At 39.1% G+C, this 15,607-nt stretch overlaps 1 protein-coding gene across 2 annotated transcripts in view; it reads right to left on the reverse strand.

Moving 5' to 3' along the window:
• MDN1 (midasin AAA ATPase 1) overlaps positions 1-15,478 on the reverse strand; it is a 112,360-nt gene extending 96,882 nt beyond the window's left edge. For both annotated transcript variants that reach the window (XM_076333230.1, XM_076333229.1), the window contains exons 1-8: positions 15,380-15,478; positions 9,331-9,557; positions 8,129-8,353; positions 6,434-6,541; positions 6,162-6,354; positions 3,921-4,133; positions 2,495-2,626; positions 876-979 (exon numbers count right to left, since the gene is read on the reverse strand). In XM_076333230.1, coding sequence (XP_076189345.1) covers positions 876-979; positions 2,495-2,626; positions 3,921-4,133; positions 6,162-6,354; positions 6,434-6,541; positions 8,129-8,353; positions 9,331-9,557; positions 15,380-15,478 — 1,301 coding nt within the window. The remainder of the gene's footprint in view (positions 1-875; positions 980-2,494; positions 2,627-3,920; positions 4,134-6,161; positions 6,355-6,433; positions 6,542-8,128; positions 8,354-9,330; positions 9,558-15,379) is intronic.
• Positions 15,479-15,607: the final 129 nt, after the last annotated feature.

The raw sequence follows: 15,607 nt of genomic DNA on the forward strand, positions 1-15,607 counted from the left end.
AAGGAAGACAAAAGCAGGAAAATTCATTAAAGGCTTTGAAGTAAACTACAAAACATTTGAAAACCATGTAACCATTCCCCTTCTAGATATCCTAACCTTTAATCTTGATACAATATTACATCTTAATATACAAGACGACATTTTGACATCTGATGCACGAGCCATTACTACAGTGAAACCATGACAGAGAGTACCCTAAATCTTCTTGTGGTTAGAAAACATTACAAACCTCTATACTAACAGAAGACTTTCACAAATCAGAATTTTTTTTAATTTTTTTTTCCTTCCATTTCTTTTTCATGATTCCCAAATTAAATAACTTTATCTTATTATAGATGCAGGGTTCAGCTAAAATTATTGATGAAACTCTTAAAAAATATCTTCCGGGGAACACGTGTACAACTGCTCAAGGAGAAGGTGGAATAAAAAACAAAACCCAGAAAACTAAACACATTCAGTAGTCAGACTACCAACTACCCCAAGATCAGCAAAACTAAGAAATATTTTACACAGGTGTTGTAAAAACTAACAAGTCAAGACACCTTGTGGATATCAATCACAAACCTTTTTCACACAGTAATTGCCGAGAGTGGTATTTTGTTTTGGTGGGGGGTTGGTTTGGTAGGGTTACCCCCCAGCAAGTTTCATTCCTTCAGCCTTGTTGAAGTGACTTTTCTGTACAAGGACTGAATTCAGCCAGTAGTAATACAAGGTTGCTCTAAAGTGAAAAAAATCCTTTCACAACTTCTGTGGCTCCTATTGCTTGTTAACTGGGAATTGCTAAAATACTCCTGACCAAGTACCTTGCACTTGCTGTCTTTGACTTAAAAATAGGATATCCATGCTCTTAACCTCATTTAACTTTACAAGCCTACCTCCTGGTTGCAAAAAACTGGAATCCCGACGCTACTTTTAAACAGTCACCACGACCAGGAATTAGCAACTCTCTTTTTTCCAAAAGAGGAATCAGCACAGAGATCTGGAGAAGAGAAGAAAATTTATTAAACAATTTTTTTTTTGTGAAACTGTAACAGACAGCACACCCATCTCATTTCACACTTGAGATGCTAGAGCAGTTCCACGGAGCACCACTACATTGTCAGCAACTGCTGCTCCTGCAGATTGTACTTCCAAGTGACACTAACAGGAATTGCAGAGTCCCCAGTAATTTTAAGCAGCAGTGGAAGTCACAGGCATAATGTTTCCCTATCTTCTTTCTCCTGTATCCAGATTTAATGATAAGAGAATGGAAGTGACAGTCTTTACACTGCAAGTCTAAATCAAAACTATTTATTTTGAATTGTCAAATGAATTATTTGACACTTTCACATCAGAAACACTATTTTCTTTATCTGCCTGAAAAAAAGAAGATGACCTGCACTTCAAAGATGTCATTCTCAAACATCAACTTTTTTCAGTGTATACCTTGCTACCCCCAGGAGAATTTGGTATCTATTTAAAGAATCTGTCCTTCCAGGCAGAATGACAGTAATAATGGTGGAAGGAAAAAAGGTAAGCAGGGCCACAATGATCCCTCAGCACAGAGGGAGGCAAGCATGGAGACTTTGATATAGAGAAAGGAGATGGGATGCCCACAGGGAGGGCCTGAAGAAAGGGGGAGATGAATGCAGGATACTACTCAGGGCATGCTTATGATGAGTGCAATGAGCTGAGTCCACAGAAGCAAATAAGTGCATGACCCTCTGGCAGTGAAGAACTATCTAGTATATACAAGCAGTATTTCTTGGCTTTCTTATAAATTCCCTATATTTCAGAAGCCTGGAACCCAATAAACAAGCTGTCAGATTATTTAGTCACGCAAAGGATGCTTTACAGAACAGATATAAAAGAAAACAACTATCTGCAAAATGTCCAGCAGGCCCATACAGCAAAGCATCTCTACAACATCGTTCTTGCAGAAGATACGCTTTCAGCAGCCATTACTTCAAAAGGGAAGAATGACAGTCTAACTAGTCATTCTGGAGCTGAAAGCAGGAAATCTGTTAAAACCTGTACTGCTTAATGTAACAACACATTTTTAATATCCAAGCCAGAGGTAAGAAATGTGTACGGAAAAAAAAAAACCAAAAAACCACCAAACCCAAAGTCACACAACAAAACAATTAAAAAAAAAAATCTTATTAACAGCACCACTCTAATACAGTGACGATATTCTGTGGTGTTTGGGGCCATATTTGTTTTCAAATATTAAAACATGATTTAAAAGACACATAGCTCATTATCAGTGACAATTCAAACCTTCAGAGTGAAATTTGGCATGACTGGCAGTGTCACGACTACTCTAAAACAATGACAAAAACTAATGCAGTGTGCTAATTATGCGGACGAAGACAGACAGGTTAATTCTTTCTAACCCCTTTTAAAGGGACAGTACTTTCAGCACGCTGCTGCAGAACTCTTGGTGATTAGATTCCAAAAATTGTTAGTATGGGCCTTACGACCAGTACCTTACAGCGAACATGAACCTACATACCACATCCAGAGGAGCATAATCAATATCCTCCAGAAGTATCCAATGACCTTTGGTAACAGCTTGTGTCAAGGTTCCAGGTTGCCATACAAACTCCCCTGGTACATCTGTACAACGATACATTCCAAGCAGCGTCTATGACGGAAACAATCAGAAAATTAGAGACCTGTTCATTACATCCCTTAAAAACTCAGTAAAATCTTTCAAAAATGACCAAAGCTGGTATATAAGTAACACTTACTTAGCCTCTACATTACTAAACAATCCATTTGATAATCTGTGCCCAGCATTACACCTTTTTTAATTAAGGAAAAAAAAGTTTCACCCCTCCACATCTATCATAATATAACTGAAACACAGTAATTAAAATGAACCAGGTAATTGGAAGTGAATTTACAGAGCTGTACCACTGTAATTAACAAATAATCAACAGTATAACATACAAAACTATCTAGGGTTGCCCTGAACTCTATTTTACATTTTTGAAAAGTCTGTGACTAACCTAGTAAGAGGAATTGTAAAGCAAGTTATTCAAAGATACAAAAACAGTCAAGTGTTGCTTCTCCATAAAGTTGTAACTTCCACATTTAAGCATTCCTTAAATAATTAAGTTTATGGTTTCATTACTACATATTTTGTTCCTTGAGCTTTATCACTTTTTCTTAATATGGTGGTCTTACTCATGTATATGAAGAGAGAGTTTTGCAGAGAATAGTTGTGAGATGGTGAAATCAGCTGTTCTGTGCAAGTAAAGAAGGCGCTCATGCATTCTAGTAAAAGCCTTCAGATAGCTCTTCTGGTAGATACTAACCACCTTGGAAAACTAAATATAAATTGAGCCAAACAACAGAATTCAAGCTCAAAGTTTATATATGCAAAACCAGAAGAATGTGAAGTTACCTTCGGCTCTGGTTGTATCTCTACAGGTAGAGCTAGATCACTACTATGTAAGTGCAAGTGTCCTCAACATCACAGGATCTTACTTCATCTCACTTTTACCAGAAAAAATTGGAATTGGATTAAACTGACATTAGCTCACTTAAATTGAAATCAAAGTGTCCATACAGCCTTCGGCACCAGCTTGAGTCATTTTAGAATAATTTTTTCCAATACAAACCAAATTTTTTTAATTAAAAAAAAAAAAAAAAAAATCAATAAGGCTTTTCCACATAGAAAAACCCTGATAAAACATAATTCGAATGAAACAGATACAGCACAATTACGCACAGAATTTAAAACCTACTGAAGCTTAACTGCGATTTTTGTTCACATTTATTTATTCTCATCAATAGTTAAGACCAATACTAGAGTTGGGGGTTGTGGGGTCTTTGAGTAAAAAGTTAAACATTATCTTATTAGAAAATTAAGTCCATGCTTTAAGTAAAAATTATGTCTGATCATCCAACTATAAAACAACTTCATCAGTTACCTTACTATCAGTTTGATCCCCAAGTTGGACTTTCAAAATATGAGGAGGCTTTGCTCGTCCTGTAACAGCTGCTAAATATTCAATTAAAGAAGTTTTACCACATCCGATTGGTCCTTCTAATAAAACAGGACTCTGATATGCTACAGCAATAGCAAGGTTTTGAAGATTTGTGAAGGCAGATTCAACCAAAACAAAACAGCTGGTGTTATTTTCCTGTTCAAACATAAAATTTGAGTTACTACACTGAAATTGTTACTTTTTTTTTTTTTTTTTTTTTTTTTTTTTTTTTACAGGTTGTACAACACAGAACAACTAGGAAAGCGAGTCTGACAACTAGAAAATTTTGGCCTGCAGATCTGTCAACACATATCAAATAAAATAAAGGATTCTAAAGCTGTATTTAATGACAGATATTAAAATAGATTTCATCAAAAACCTATTATAGGTGAAACACTTAATGAAGTATATGTACAATTTGTTCCCAAAGGGAGTTCACAGTAAGTTGTCAGTACAGGCATAGTAACTATTCAATCATAACACATGTCAATCAAATACAATTTGCAATATAAGTGGAATTAAGTCAACAGAATGGATCCAAATCACAGGACAAATCAAATAGCAGTTAGATTCAGATGATGCAAGTATGAATATTAACTGTTGTATTTACTTCTTTCTGCACAGGCCAAAGTATAAGATCATTAAACTCAGTGCATTAAAAAAAAGGTAAATTCAGTAACATTTTTATTTTATTCAAAATGCAATTAATGTAGTTTATTGAATGGTAATTAATCAATGCTACAGATACTCTCCAAATATTTTGACTCTCCTACAGTCACTTATATATCAGTATATGGCACAAAAATTAGCGCTTTCCTGTCAAAAGGCAGAGAGAAAAGAAATCAGAGTACATACTGCACCAAAACAAGTGTCTTGTATTTAAGTTTGATCTTCTTTTCAACTAGTTTCATGTACTTCTCTGGTAACAATGCTAGTTTTTAAGAGTATCTGCTTTCCCTCACAGTTTGCTCCTATCTCTTTTCATCAGACCTCCTCAGCTGTAACTAGAATCTCTCCAGCGTAACTGGAACTACACTGTATACCAGATCAGTGAAATACCTGTGGCTATTAAAAAAATAAAGGCATGCCTTTTTGGGAAGTTCTCTCCTCCCTCATAGACAGAGTATCCTTTCAGCAATCCAGTTTATAGCATGACCTAGCTTCAGCACAGTTGCAGCAGCAATGACACCGGCATGGGAATAAGAATGTCCTTTAACAGCTCTACAGTTTCCCCTGTTGTAATGAATTTCAAACCACACCCTCAATCCTATTAAAAAAAAAAAAGCTAGAATACAGCAAATTCAACTACAGAAGTTGGTGGGGAGGGGGAGAATTTGGAAGGAAATTCCTCTTTCCTTGCTTCTGCTACTCAAGAAATTCTGGACATTGGTAGTCCTCATTCATTTATTTGTCCTTCATTTGTAGATCAGTGTCACAAAATTAAATAGAAATACTCAGCTAAGAGCTAAAACTGTACCTAAATGAGAAAAACAGTCAAGAATACTGGCTGCAGCTACAAAGAAGAACCTGAACAGTTCAAGATGAGCAGCATCTCAAGAGAAAAAACGGTAAATACTGTTTGCTCAAAAGTGTTTATGCCTTCAGTGGACTTCCTGAAACTATAAGGCACTACATTCTGCATTACACTTCACTCGAGTGGAGAAAGTAATTCTCGCTCACTTCCTCTCCCCTTTTTCTGCCTTCTAGAAGAATAAGTAGCAGCCTTTTTTTCTTTTGTTTTAAGAGAAGAACTAAGAGTATGTTTGGAGAAAGGCTGTTTATAAGATGTCTGTATAGCACAAAAACCTACTTCATGCAGGTAAAAGCAACTGTGCCAGATCCTGGCTTTACTCAGCTATGGAATATCACCCTAACTTGGGCTGGAGACACTATGTAAGGCTGAATATTCTTTTGTAGTATGTTCGTAAGAACTGCTACGTGAAGACACAGAACAGCACTATTATGCCCTCATTGCTTCATTCCACTGCAGAGCTTCTTTGCAGTGTCTATATTATGCAACACTACCTTAGAGCACACATCAAGAAAGCTAAAGATACACACATTACCCATAGTATCTTAATACCATTTAAGCAGGAAATAAAGTCAGCTCACAGCATTTAGGGATTCTAAAAAAAAAAAAAAAAAAAAAAGAAAAAGGTACAGACTTAACCCTGGGTTACATACCTGCTCTTCAGAAACAAGCTGTAGTCTAGGCAGCACAATACCACATACAGCCACTACATTTGCAGAGAGGTCGCCCGATACAATATGTCCTTGCGTATACTGCAGTTCTTTCTCCTTTTGCCAAAATGAGGAGTCCGGATTGGCCAAAACAAGGGCTTGTTCCACATTCTGCAGCTGAGATTCTTCTAGTAGCCTGCAAAATCCATGTTTATTAACTCAACTGAAAATCATCAACAAAAACAAATAGTGTTCAAGATTTTTAAAGTTCTTACTTTAGTCTGAAATGTATCAGCTCCTCAGGATTGAATATCTTCTTCAGGAAAGACAATTTATGCTCATCATTCATGCATGTAACCAGAGCAAGACAGTTTGAAGTATACCTAAAAATTGTATTTAGAACAAAACATGTCAAAACATAGTCTTAAGAAATTTAGTTTGACAACTGTCAATTGCAAACCAAAATATCAAGTTTGGAAAAACATGCAGAAAACTTTCTTCACAGAAATTAATTTTAGTGCTATGCTTAACATTCTTTAAGATTAGAGAAATACCTCAGAACTGAGAAAAGCAATTCTATCATGGCATACCTTATAATTTATACACCAACTAGCTAACCTTTTTCTGAAGGAGTGAATGATCAACAGAAATATAGTAAAGGAGAGCACTTTCCCAAATAAGTGAAGGTAAACATAAGACAATGAAAATCAGGTTTTCTTTGCCTGATTTTTTTCTTCTCCTACTACCATTTCCCTTTCAAAATTGCTTTCTATTTCATGCTATTTCTAAAATAACCCTAACACAATGAACTCAAGACTCAGTGCCAAAAGAAGCCAACAACTCCCGAGTCTTGACTTCATTACTACATAAAACTGTCTCGCAACAAAAGGACATTTAATACAACTCATAAAACACTTTTCATTTATTATACCACTGTTTTTATCTTCTAAGAACAAAGCTTTCAACGAGCTTGGCAGGGGGGAGGAAAAAAAGAGTTGCCAGAAGAAGACTGGTTCAGGACAAAATTTAAAAGTCAGCTCATTCACTTACTTAAGATTATTAGCTGAACACCAGGTAAACCAATTCCAATGAACGAATTAGAAATTCTACTTCTTTTTCTAAGACTATCTAAGTGTATGTTATCCTTTTCTAAGACTATCTAAGTGTATGTTATCCTGAAGAGCTTCATAAATGGCTGATAGATTTGATAACACTCTTGTTCCTGCCCTTCCTAGATTATACATATTATTTTAAAACTATGTGTTACTAACATAATTCTGAATTTATGTTTAAAAAAAATGAAGACTATTCAAGACTTTTTGTTAAATAAAAGGCGCTATCAATACTACTACTCACATAAACAAGGTAGATCGTGTGACTACGTTGAAGCCCTGCAGGCAGACACCTAACATAAAACATCTGACCAAAACCACATGCAAAGTCTGCAACAAGGCCAATTAGGAAGCATAGCTTAAATAAGCCAAGCTTTATAGTGACCGAGATGGCTATATACAAGCAATAGAAAAAAACCCAACTCATTAATAGCATATCAATGCAGAATAGTTTAATACATCATTGTAATGTAAATTGGAGTGAGAGTAGATTCATCTCTACTCTTTTCTGGGATAACAATCTAGAATGCATGCAATACACCAACAGGCTTGCAGTAGAGGTGAAGTGATAAATTCACCATCTCCCATGAATCCAACTTGGGCAAACTGAAGTTATTTGAAAAAATTCTCCAGACCATAGCTTTAAGCATGACTAAGAGCTAGCCTACGTTTCACTCTGTGATAGATCACTACAGCTTTCAAAAGATCAAGTAAGAAGCACAGGTACAGATACCATCAGTACAGATTTTTCTGGTATTATTTGAAGATTCTTTTCTACTTGCGTGTGAACATTGTTAAATACAATTCAAGACACAGATACATCTTTCCAATGGAGAAGATCTGGGGGGTTTAACTTACCAGCGGACTAAAGTGTCATGACTCCTTAGGAGTGGAATACACACACTCCAGTCCCATAATTCCCGGAAAACTGATTGCTCCTTTTGTAAAAATCTATAGGCTGCCTCCATGAGGTCCCGTAACTTCATTCGTCTGCGCCCGTATCGGACTGTGTTTGCATCTGAGCTCTCCAGGAAAAGCCTCTGGAAAACTGGTGATGTATTCTTAAAATATCTTAAAGCAAATCTTTAGAAGAAAGAGAGAGAGAGAGAGAAAGAGATGAGCACAGACATTTAAGCCAGAGGAAAGGAAAATAGCCACTAATAAAAACATCAGGACCGAGGTCCTGAAACAGTAGCTGATGGTATACTGAGAACTAAGGCCTATATTTAACGTTGTCCATACTTGGGAAAGACAACCAGTTCAGCAATCAGCTGACAACAGACACTTTACCTTATTAGAAATCATTACTTAATTATCAAGGGGAAACAGTACTGCCTTTGGTGAAATCTCTTCGATCGCTCTTGTTTACTGAAAAAGTAATACTGATACCTACTTATGTAACTTTGTATTCTACTGCCCTACAGATCTAATCTTAAATGCAGAGATTTTGGTTGTGAGCAATTTTCATGCCAGCTGTTTTGCTTTTCCTTTGATCATTAAGACGAAAATCACGTTAGATCTTACAACACAATTTAATTTAAATAAGCTGTGTTTAAGACTCATGCTTTCTAAATCATTCTTTCAATTCAAAATACATTTGTTATTGAGGGAGACAATCCAAATTGTAACACCACCTCTCATCACCAGTGAACACTGACAAGCATATACTCCCTAAGTTCATAGAATAGTTTGGGTTGGAAGGGACCTCTAAAGGTCACCTAGTCCAACCCCCCTGCCATGGGCAGGGACACCTTCAACTAGATCAGGTTGCTCAGAGCCCCGTCCAACCTGACCTTGAATGTTTCCAGGGATGGGGCATCCACCACCTCTCTGGGCAACCTGTGCCAGTGTTTCACCACCCTCAGCGTAAAAAATGTCTTCCTTCTGTCTAGCCTAAATCTACCCCCCTTTAGTTTAAAGCCATTCCCCCTTGTCCTGTCGCAACAGGCCCTGCTAAAAAGTCTGCCGCCATCTTTTTTATAAGCCCCCTTTAAGTACTGATAGGCTGCAATAAGGTCTCCAAGTTCCAACATTGCACAAAGAGACATTACATTACTTACGGCAAAACATCAGGGTGGTCAGCAACCAGCTTGCTCATTGCTACGCACAGCCTTTCATGCCGATCATGGTTGATTTGGCCACCAGCTTTAATGGCTTCTGCATTTCTTTCCAACAAATCCAACAAGATTGGCCGAACTTGACGGCCAATCAATACAGTACATTCTTTATCTAGTAATAACTGTGCTAAAGTATCAAGGATGCATTGCCGATCCTGCTGAGTCCAAATCTAGAGGAATGGAAAGTAAGAACAGGTTAAATGGGAAATGATTTGGACTTTTATCTTCAAAATTATTCATGCAGGATTCACTGTGAATTTTACAGGAATAAATCTTTCAAAAAACAGAAGGAAGACCAAAATTCCCAATGGAAGTACTTACTTGACACAGCTCTCCATATTTAAAGAAATTGGGAAACAGAATGAGTGACATGCAGAAGGACACACTAAATAGGAATTACAAAAAAGTCCCAAAAGCCTAAATTATATTTTACAGCTGAAAGATTTAAAAAAAGAATTAAAAATTATTTGCTTTAAGAAAAAATTGGGAAAATGTTATAACAACTAATACATCTTTGTTAACAGAATTCCCACTGATCTCAACAGCTTGGTCTCACAAGAGCCACAAAACATTTAAGAATTCAAGCTCTTAAAAAAATGTTTGAGTTGCATCATTTTCACTATCTCTTTTCAAAAAAGAAGCATTCAATCTGTCATGATCACAGACTTATTTCCATTCAATCAATCATGATCACAGACTTATTTCCATATTTCTGATAGCAATTATAGTGAGCAATGCTCTTGACAAGAAGCAGCATGTATCTGCAGTTTTGAAGTTGAGATTTTTTTTTTCTTACTTTTATATAAAAATAATCCTTTAGTGCAAAACAAAATATTAGGCTTTAGAATAGATGGCAAGCACATTCATAACTGCTAGGAAAAAAAAAGGAAAAAAAACCCCACACAAAACCACACACACCCCGCCTCACATCCCCCCCAACCTTCCCAACTTCATTACTGAAGAACAACAACCCATTTCTTGTGTCTTATGCTTAAATTTCTCTGGTCTTTGAGCTCATGTTATTACTCGAGTATCTCTCCACTTCTGTGACACATAATGTGGTATAAGTAATTTTGATCTGTGAAAAATCAGGATTATGAATTTGCACTGTAGCGGTTTTGCTCTTAACTTTGATCCTCCACTCTCCCGTCCCTTGCGGAGTGAACCCTTATCCTATCAAGTTGATTTTATCTTTCTTGGCAAACAGTCGTAAATACAGCTGGGCAAGGCAGCTTTCCAAACAAGACAAGCACTTACTAAACTCCTACAGAAATATTCTGTGATTCAGGTAGTCTTTCATTTTAACAACACACGCAGCCAATTTCTGCTTCTCCTAGACTTTTGTTACGCAGGTGAAACCTGCTCCTGGGCCTGCAGATGGGATGGTTTCATTGTTACAAGATAAATAGACTGCAGAGGTCCTGCATGTTGCCTTTGAAAGGGTGACCTCCTAAGGATATACCACTGTCAACATCCTTCTAGAATACATGCATACTTGTTCAAGCTCCTTGCGTCTCCTTCTGAATTGGAAGAGACATTCATTCCCTAACAGCACGTAAGGTATCAGGGAAACTGCAGTATATGCACTACAAACATCAAAACCATCGCATTAATTGCAAATGGTTTCTTACATGCTTTGTGTTTATTTTTACGAAACATGATATGAGTTTATCTTCCTCTCATCTATCAGAGCAGCATCAAAAATAATTTTAAAAATGGAGCTGAAGGTCTGCATTCACCACAGAGCAAGCAAGACACTGTTCATTATAGGGGATCAGATTTTGAGTGGCAAAATGATTGACAAGCTGTTCAAAAGCAGCATGGCTTAAAAGAACTGGAGACAAACTCCACCATAAAAAATAAAAAGTACCTTCAGTTTCCAAATCAATTACATCTTTGGCTACCCAAACAAGGCACAACAGGCGCTTAATTTATTAACCAGAGCCTTCAATATCAAATAAAAGGAACAGTTAACGATAAAATAGTAAATAAATAACATGACTGACTCAGTAAAATTCTGTAGTGACACAACTACTGTACAACAAACCCATTCCATTAGCAATTTCGTGAGAGCAAGCATTTTTTTTTTAATCGTTGTGTATAGTACCCTTAGGACAGACAAAACTGTTCAAAAAAATCAGTGGCAACATTCTCATTCTACAAAGAGACCATCTGTTTGATTTCAGAGCCTTTCAGAGTCTAAATTAAAAGTTTTATGGAAAAGAAGAATACTGTCAGAGGGGATTTCTAACTAAAGGTGGCTTTGTGAAATACCCAGCTTGCTCAATTAGCAGCAAAAGACACCTGATGGGAAAGTGTTTCATTCTAGTGTTCAAATCTGGATAGTAAATCTGCACCCGCGGTTCCAAACAGCTGCATCACAAAAGACTGTCCCTCCAAATATTGAACATATACACACATTGTGTATTATTAATGAAAGAGACATTAAACAGAAGCACAGCTAGGACTGAGACCTGGAGTCAAACACGATCCCACTTGCTCCTCTAGCAGTATGTTGCACACCTCCTTCCCAACCTGCACAGTACATTTACTCAGTGCTCACAAGGTACAGAAATCCTTATTAAGAACTGGCTCGATCCAAACCCCAACATTACTAAGAAAAAGGACCACAGCAAGGAACAATCTGGGCCCATGCGAAAGCCACATTTCTGATCGTGGCTCACAGGTGTTCCCACAGAACGTTACCCCATACATAGATTTAACGATGGGATACTTCTAAAGGGTGGAAGGGCATAAGGGCCGCGCGTGGGAAATCCTTCTTCCCCTCCAACCCCGGAACACATGTTCTCAGCCCCGTTCCCTCACACAACAGTTCTACCCTTGTATGACTGTGCAGCAATCAATTTGGCAAGATGATCCAAATTAATCCTTCTTCCAACGTCTTCCACTGGGTGGGAAAACTGAACGGATTTTCCACATCAGCACACTCAGTAGGTTCAGGATAAGAGAAGCAACAGAAAGGTGTGGCTTGGCCTTGGGAATAGGCAAAAAGAAAACAGAGCAGGACCACTCATTTTGGCAGCTGTCCAGTTCAGTAAGATAAAGCAAACATGAACCTGAACCTGCACTCTTCTTATAACCCACATACTTCAAGGGGAAAAAAAAAAAAAAAAAAAAAGTAAAACGGCAGGGGGATATGCAGTCTCACAAGGAGAACAAGATAGCTTCAACCACCTGCAGAACAAGCTAGAACTTCCTACACCTCCTCCAGCACATCGTACTTGATAGAGTTGGACAGACCACTCCTTGAAGGAGAGCGAGAATGTTCTCTTTGACTTTGTATCAGTGTATTTATTAACACAGTCTCCCAAAAATCACAGCTCTTCAAAAACTAGAAGCAGGAGGAGAGGAGAATACACTCCAGGATGCAAGCAAAAGTGCAACATACCTTCCCTTATTTATAATGCTACATGATGTAAAGCCTAATTAATCTTTCAAATAAAAAGCTGAAGTCATATTTTAGGAAAAAAAACAGTCTGCCTTAGTTGCCAGGATGTCAGGACATTTTTCTGACAGCCAGTGAGTAGCTGGGTGAATTTGGGACAGCTAGGTCACCTCTTTTTTCGTACATTTATTAAAAAAAAAAAAAAAAAAAGAAATAAAGGCACTCATCACCATCAAATGCTAAGAATGAAGAGCTATAAATAAGAGCTTGGAGTTATTATTAAAACAGTTTTCACTCCTACATAGAAAAATTAAAGGCGAAATGAAGGATGCCAAGCTAAAACACCAACAGAGTAGAACAGGAGATCCAGAACGGCATGCTCAAGGTCTCCAGTTCACTTAAGATGGTTCCATAGACTAAATAGAGGAAATATCCAAAAGGGTCAGGTGTTTTGATTTTTATCTTTCCATATGTGCACAGTGGTGGATGCGAAGGGCAGAAACGAATCAGGGTATTTTTGCACTATAAGTTCCATTCCTACTAGCATTTTAACCTTCACGTTAATGAACTTCTCTACTGAAATTACAGCATCACAGGGAGCCAAAGTACATGCATTTGCACAAAATCTGCATTTGGAATTCTACATTCTGATTCAAACAGACCTTTGGTAACACACAGAACCAAAAGCACATTTCAGCAGTTTGTGGAGCCTTACTGCTTATATGATTTGCTTAAATTATCCAAAAATAGAAAGGCAGGAAACAAAGACTGTTTTACAGAGCTTTTCATCCCATTTTCCTCATTAAGAACACAGAAATTTGCTGTACCTTTGCAGACTTAATGGTATACAAATGCTCTACATAAAAGGCTCTATTTCTATTACATACTGAAGCACAGGGAACAAGATCTTCCATCACCACATAAACGGTGCCTTACTATGAATGTCAAAAGACTGTTCCCTACTTAGCAGTTGTGGGCAAGTTCCATTCCATTATGGAATACTGAAGAAATAAGCCGCCAGAAAGACATAGCGAAGCTGCAGAGCTCTAGATTTCCAGAATGCACACTTCCTAAGTTACATGCAAAGCAACTGGTAGAAAATCAGGTACAATGACTGGAGCCATTGGCTGTTTACTGGCAGGATAAGCCTAACCTACTCCTAGATCTGTAGCTTCCAAGCTTGGAAATAGCAATTTGGTTTTCAAAAGATCATGTCATTGTTCAGTAACGTGCTGTTCCAGACTCCCTGTATATACTCACTCTTCAATAATTTCCACCTAGCAAGACTTTTAAACCTGAAGCGTATCTCTTAAAACAGTCACCAGAAGGGAAAGGGCACAGTTTCTTTCCCAGTCTCAGATCTCAGTGACTCACTTCTGGTTCACTGCTCCATCTGTCTGCTACGTCACCTATCTGCATCATCCCCATGTCTATTTCTCTCTTCAACAGCAGCTCTTCATCACTGCTTCCCACCAATTATCATCAGCTCTCCAATGTAGGAATATATATTCGTGTCAATTTTACTTTGATCCTATGATTTGCAGTGACAGAAGAAAAAGCCACCTGTCTACCAACAGAGAACCCTGACTACCAGTATGAAAGCTTTCCCCAACCGTAACTAGGAGACAGCAATCCTAACTGAAAGCCAATATTCCGAAAAAAATATGACAATTTACTTTTCATCTTCAAACAACTGGGACATTTCCTAGACACTCAAACAGAAACACGGATTTTGAGTCCTGAAGTGTGTACACAACTTAGGGGCTTAAAAAGCTCTACCATGAAAGGTATTAATAATATGACACCTGATGTGTTGATATCCTGTTATTACATGTCTTCAAGCATTTCAGAGGCAGAAAAGAGCTAGCCTCAACTCTCCTAGAAGGCAGGTGTGCTTTTCACAGTTAAGGCAGCCAAAGCATAAAACCAGGGAAAGTAGGAACATGTTTCCAGCATCACTGTGATAAAAAAAGGAAGCAAAGCCTAGAAAATCCCATCCTCTGTCTTTTTACCCCACATGCTGGTTTAAGGCAATTAAAGAAGACGGCAAATAGCATCAGGGTAGCGTGCTGCAGCTAAGGGACTAGAAACTGCCTTGGTGCTTGCTAACGACATGCCATCTCCCGCTATCATCCTTTCACAGAGTCACCTTAAAGGACATGGAAGATACTGAAGGCTTTAACTGCGGGGCAAAACGCCTCCCGAGGAAGCGCGACAGGAGGAATACCAGGGGACAGGAGAGGACCTACCTCACAGGGCTCCACTCGCACAACCCTGAGAGGGGCGGGGAGGGGAAGAAACCGCAACAAGCACACACAGAAAAAGAGAGAGAGGGAGCGGAGAGTTGCTCCCGCAGAGGGGCCCCGCCGGCCGCCCGAGGACGAGGAGGCGGGAGGGGTCGCCAGGCGGCGTGGGCAGCAGACAAAGCTGCCGGGAGGAGATGGCGGCGCGGGGCGGGGGGGGGCGGAGGCGGCGCGGGGCGTCCCCTTCCCTCCTTGGCGGCCCCTGCGAGACCGGCCCGGAGGGAGGAAGGGACGGAGGGCGGGCGCCCAGGGGCTGCCGCCGAGCCCCGCGCCGCCCGCTCACCTGCTTCGCCAGGAACCTGCTCAGCTCCGCGCCGCTCTTCTCGTTCCTGCGCGCCACCAGCTGCAGCGGCTCCGCCAGGCGGAACCGCAGGTCCGCCATCCTCCGCCGCCGGAGCGCGGGCAGCGGCTGAGGAGAGCGGCGGGAGGCGGAAAGGGGCCGCGCGCCCGACCGACCGCCGGCAGCACGGACCGCGCGGCACGTGGGGCGCGGGACAGACGCGCAGCCCTG

Source organism: Aptenodytes patagonicus, chromosome 3, assembly GCF_965638725.1.
Source record: "Aptenodytes patagonicus chromosome 3, bAptPat1.pri.cur, whole genome shotgun sequence".
Lineage (NCBI taxonomy): Eukaryota > Metazoa > Chordata > Aves > Sphenisciformes > Spheniscidae > Aptenodytes > Aptenodytes patagonicus.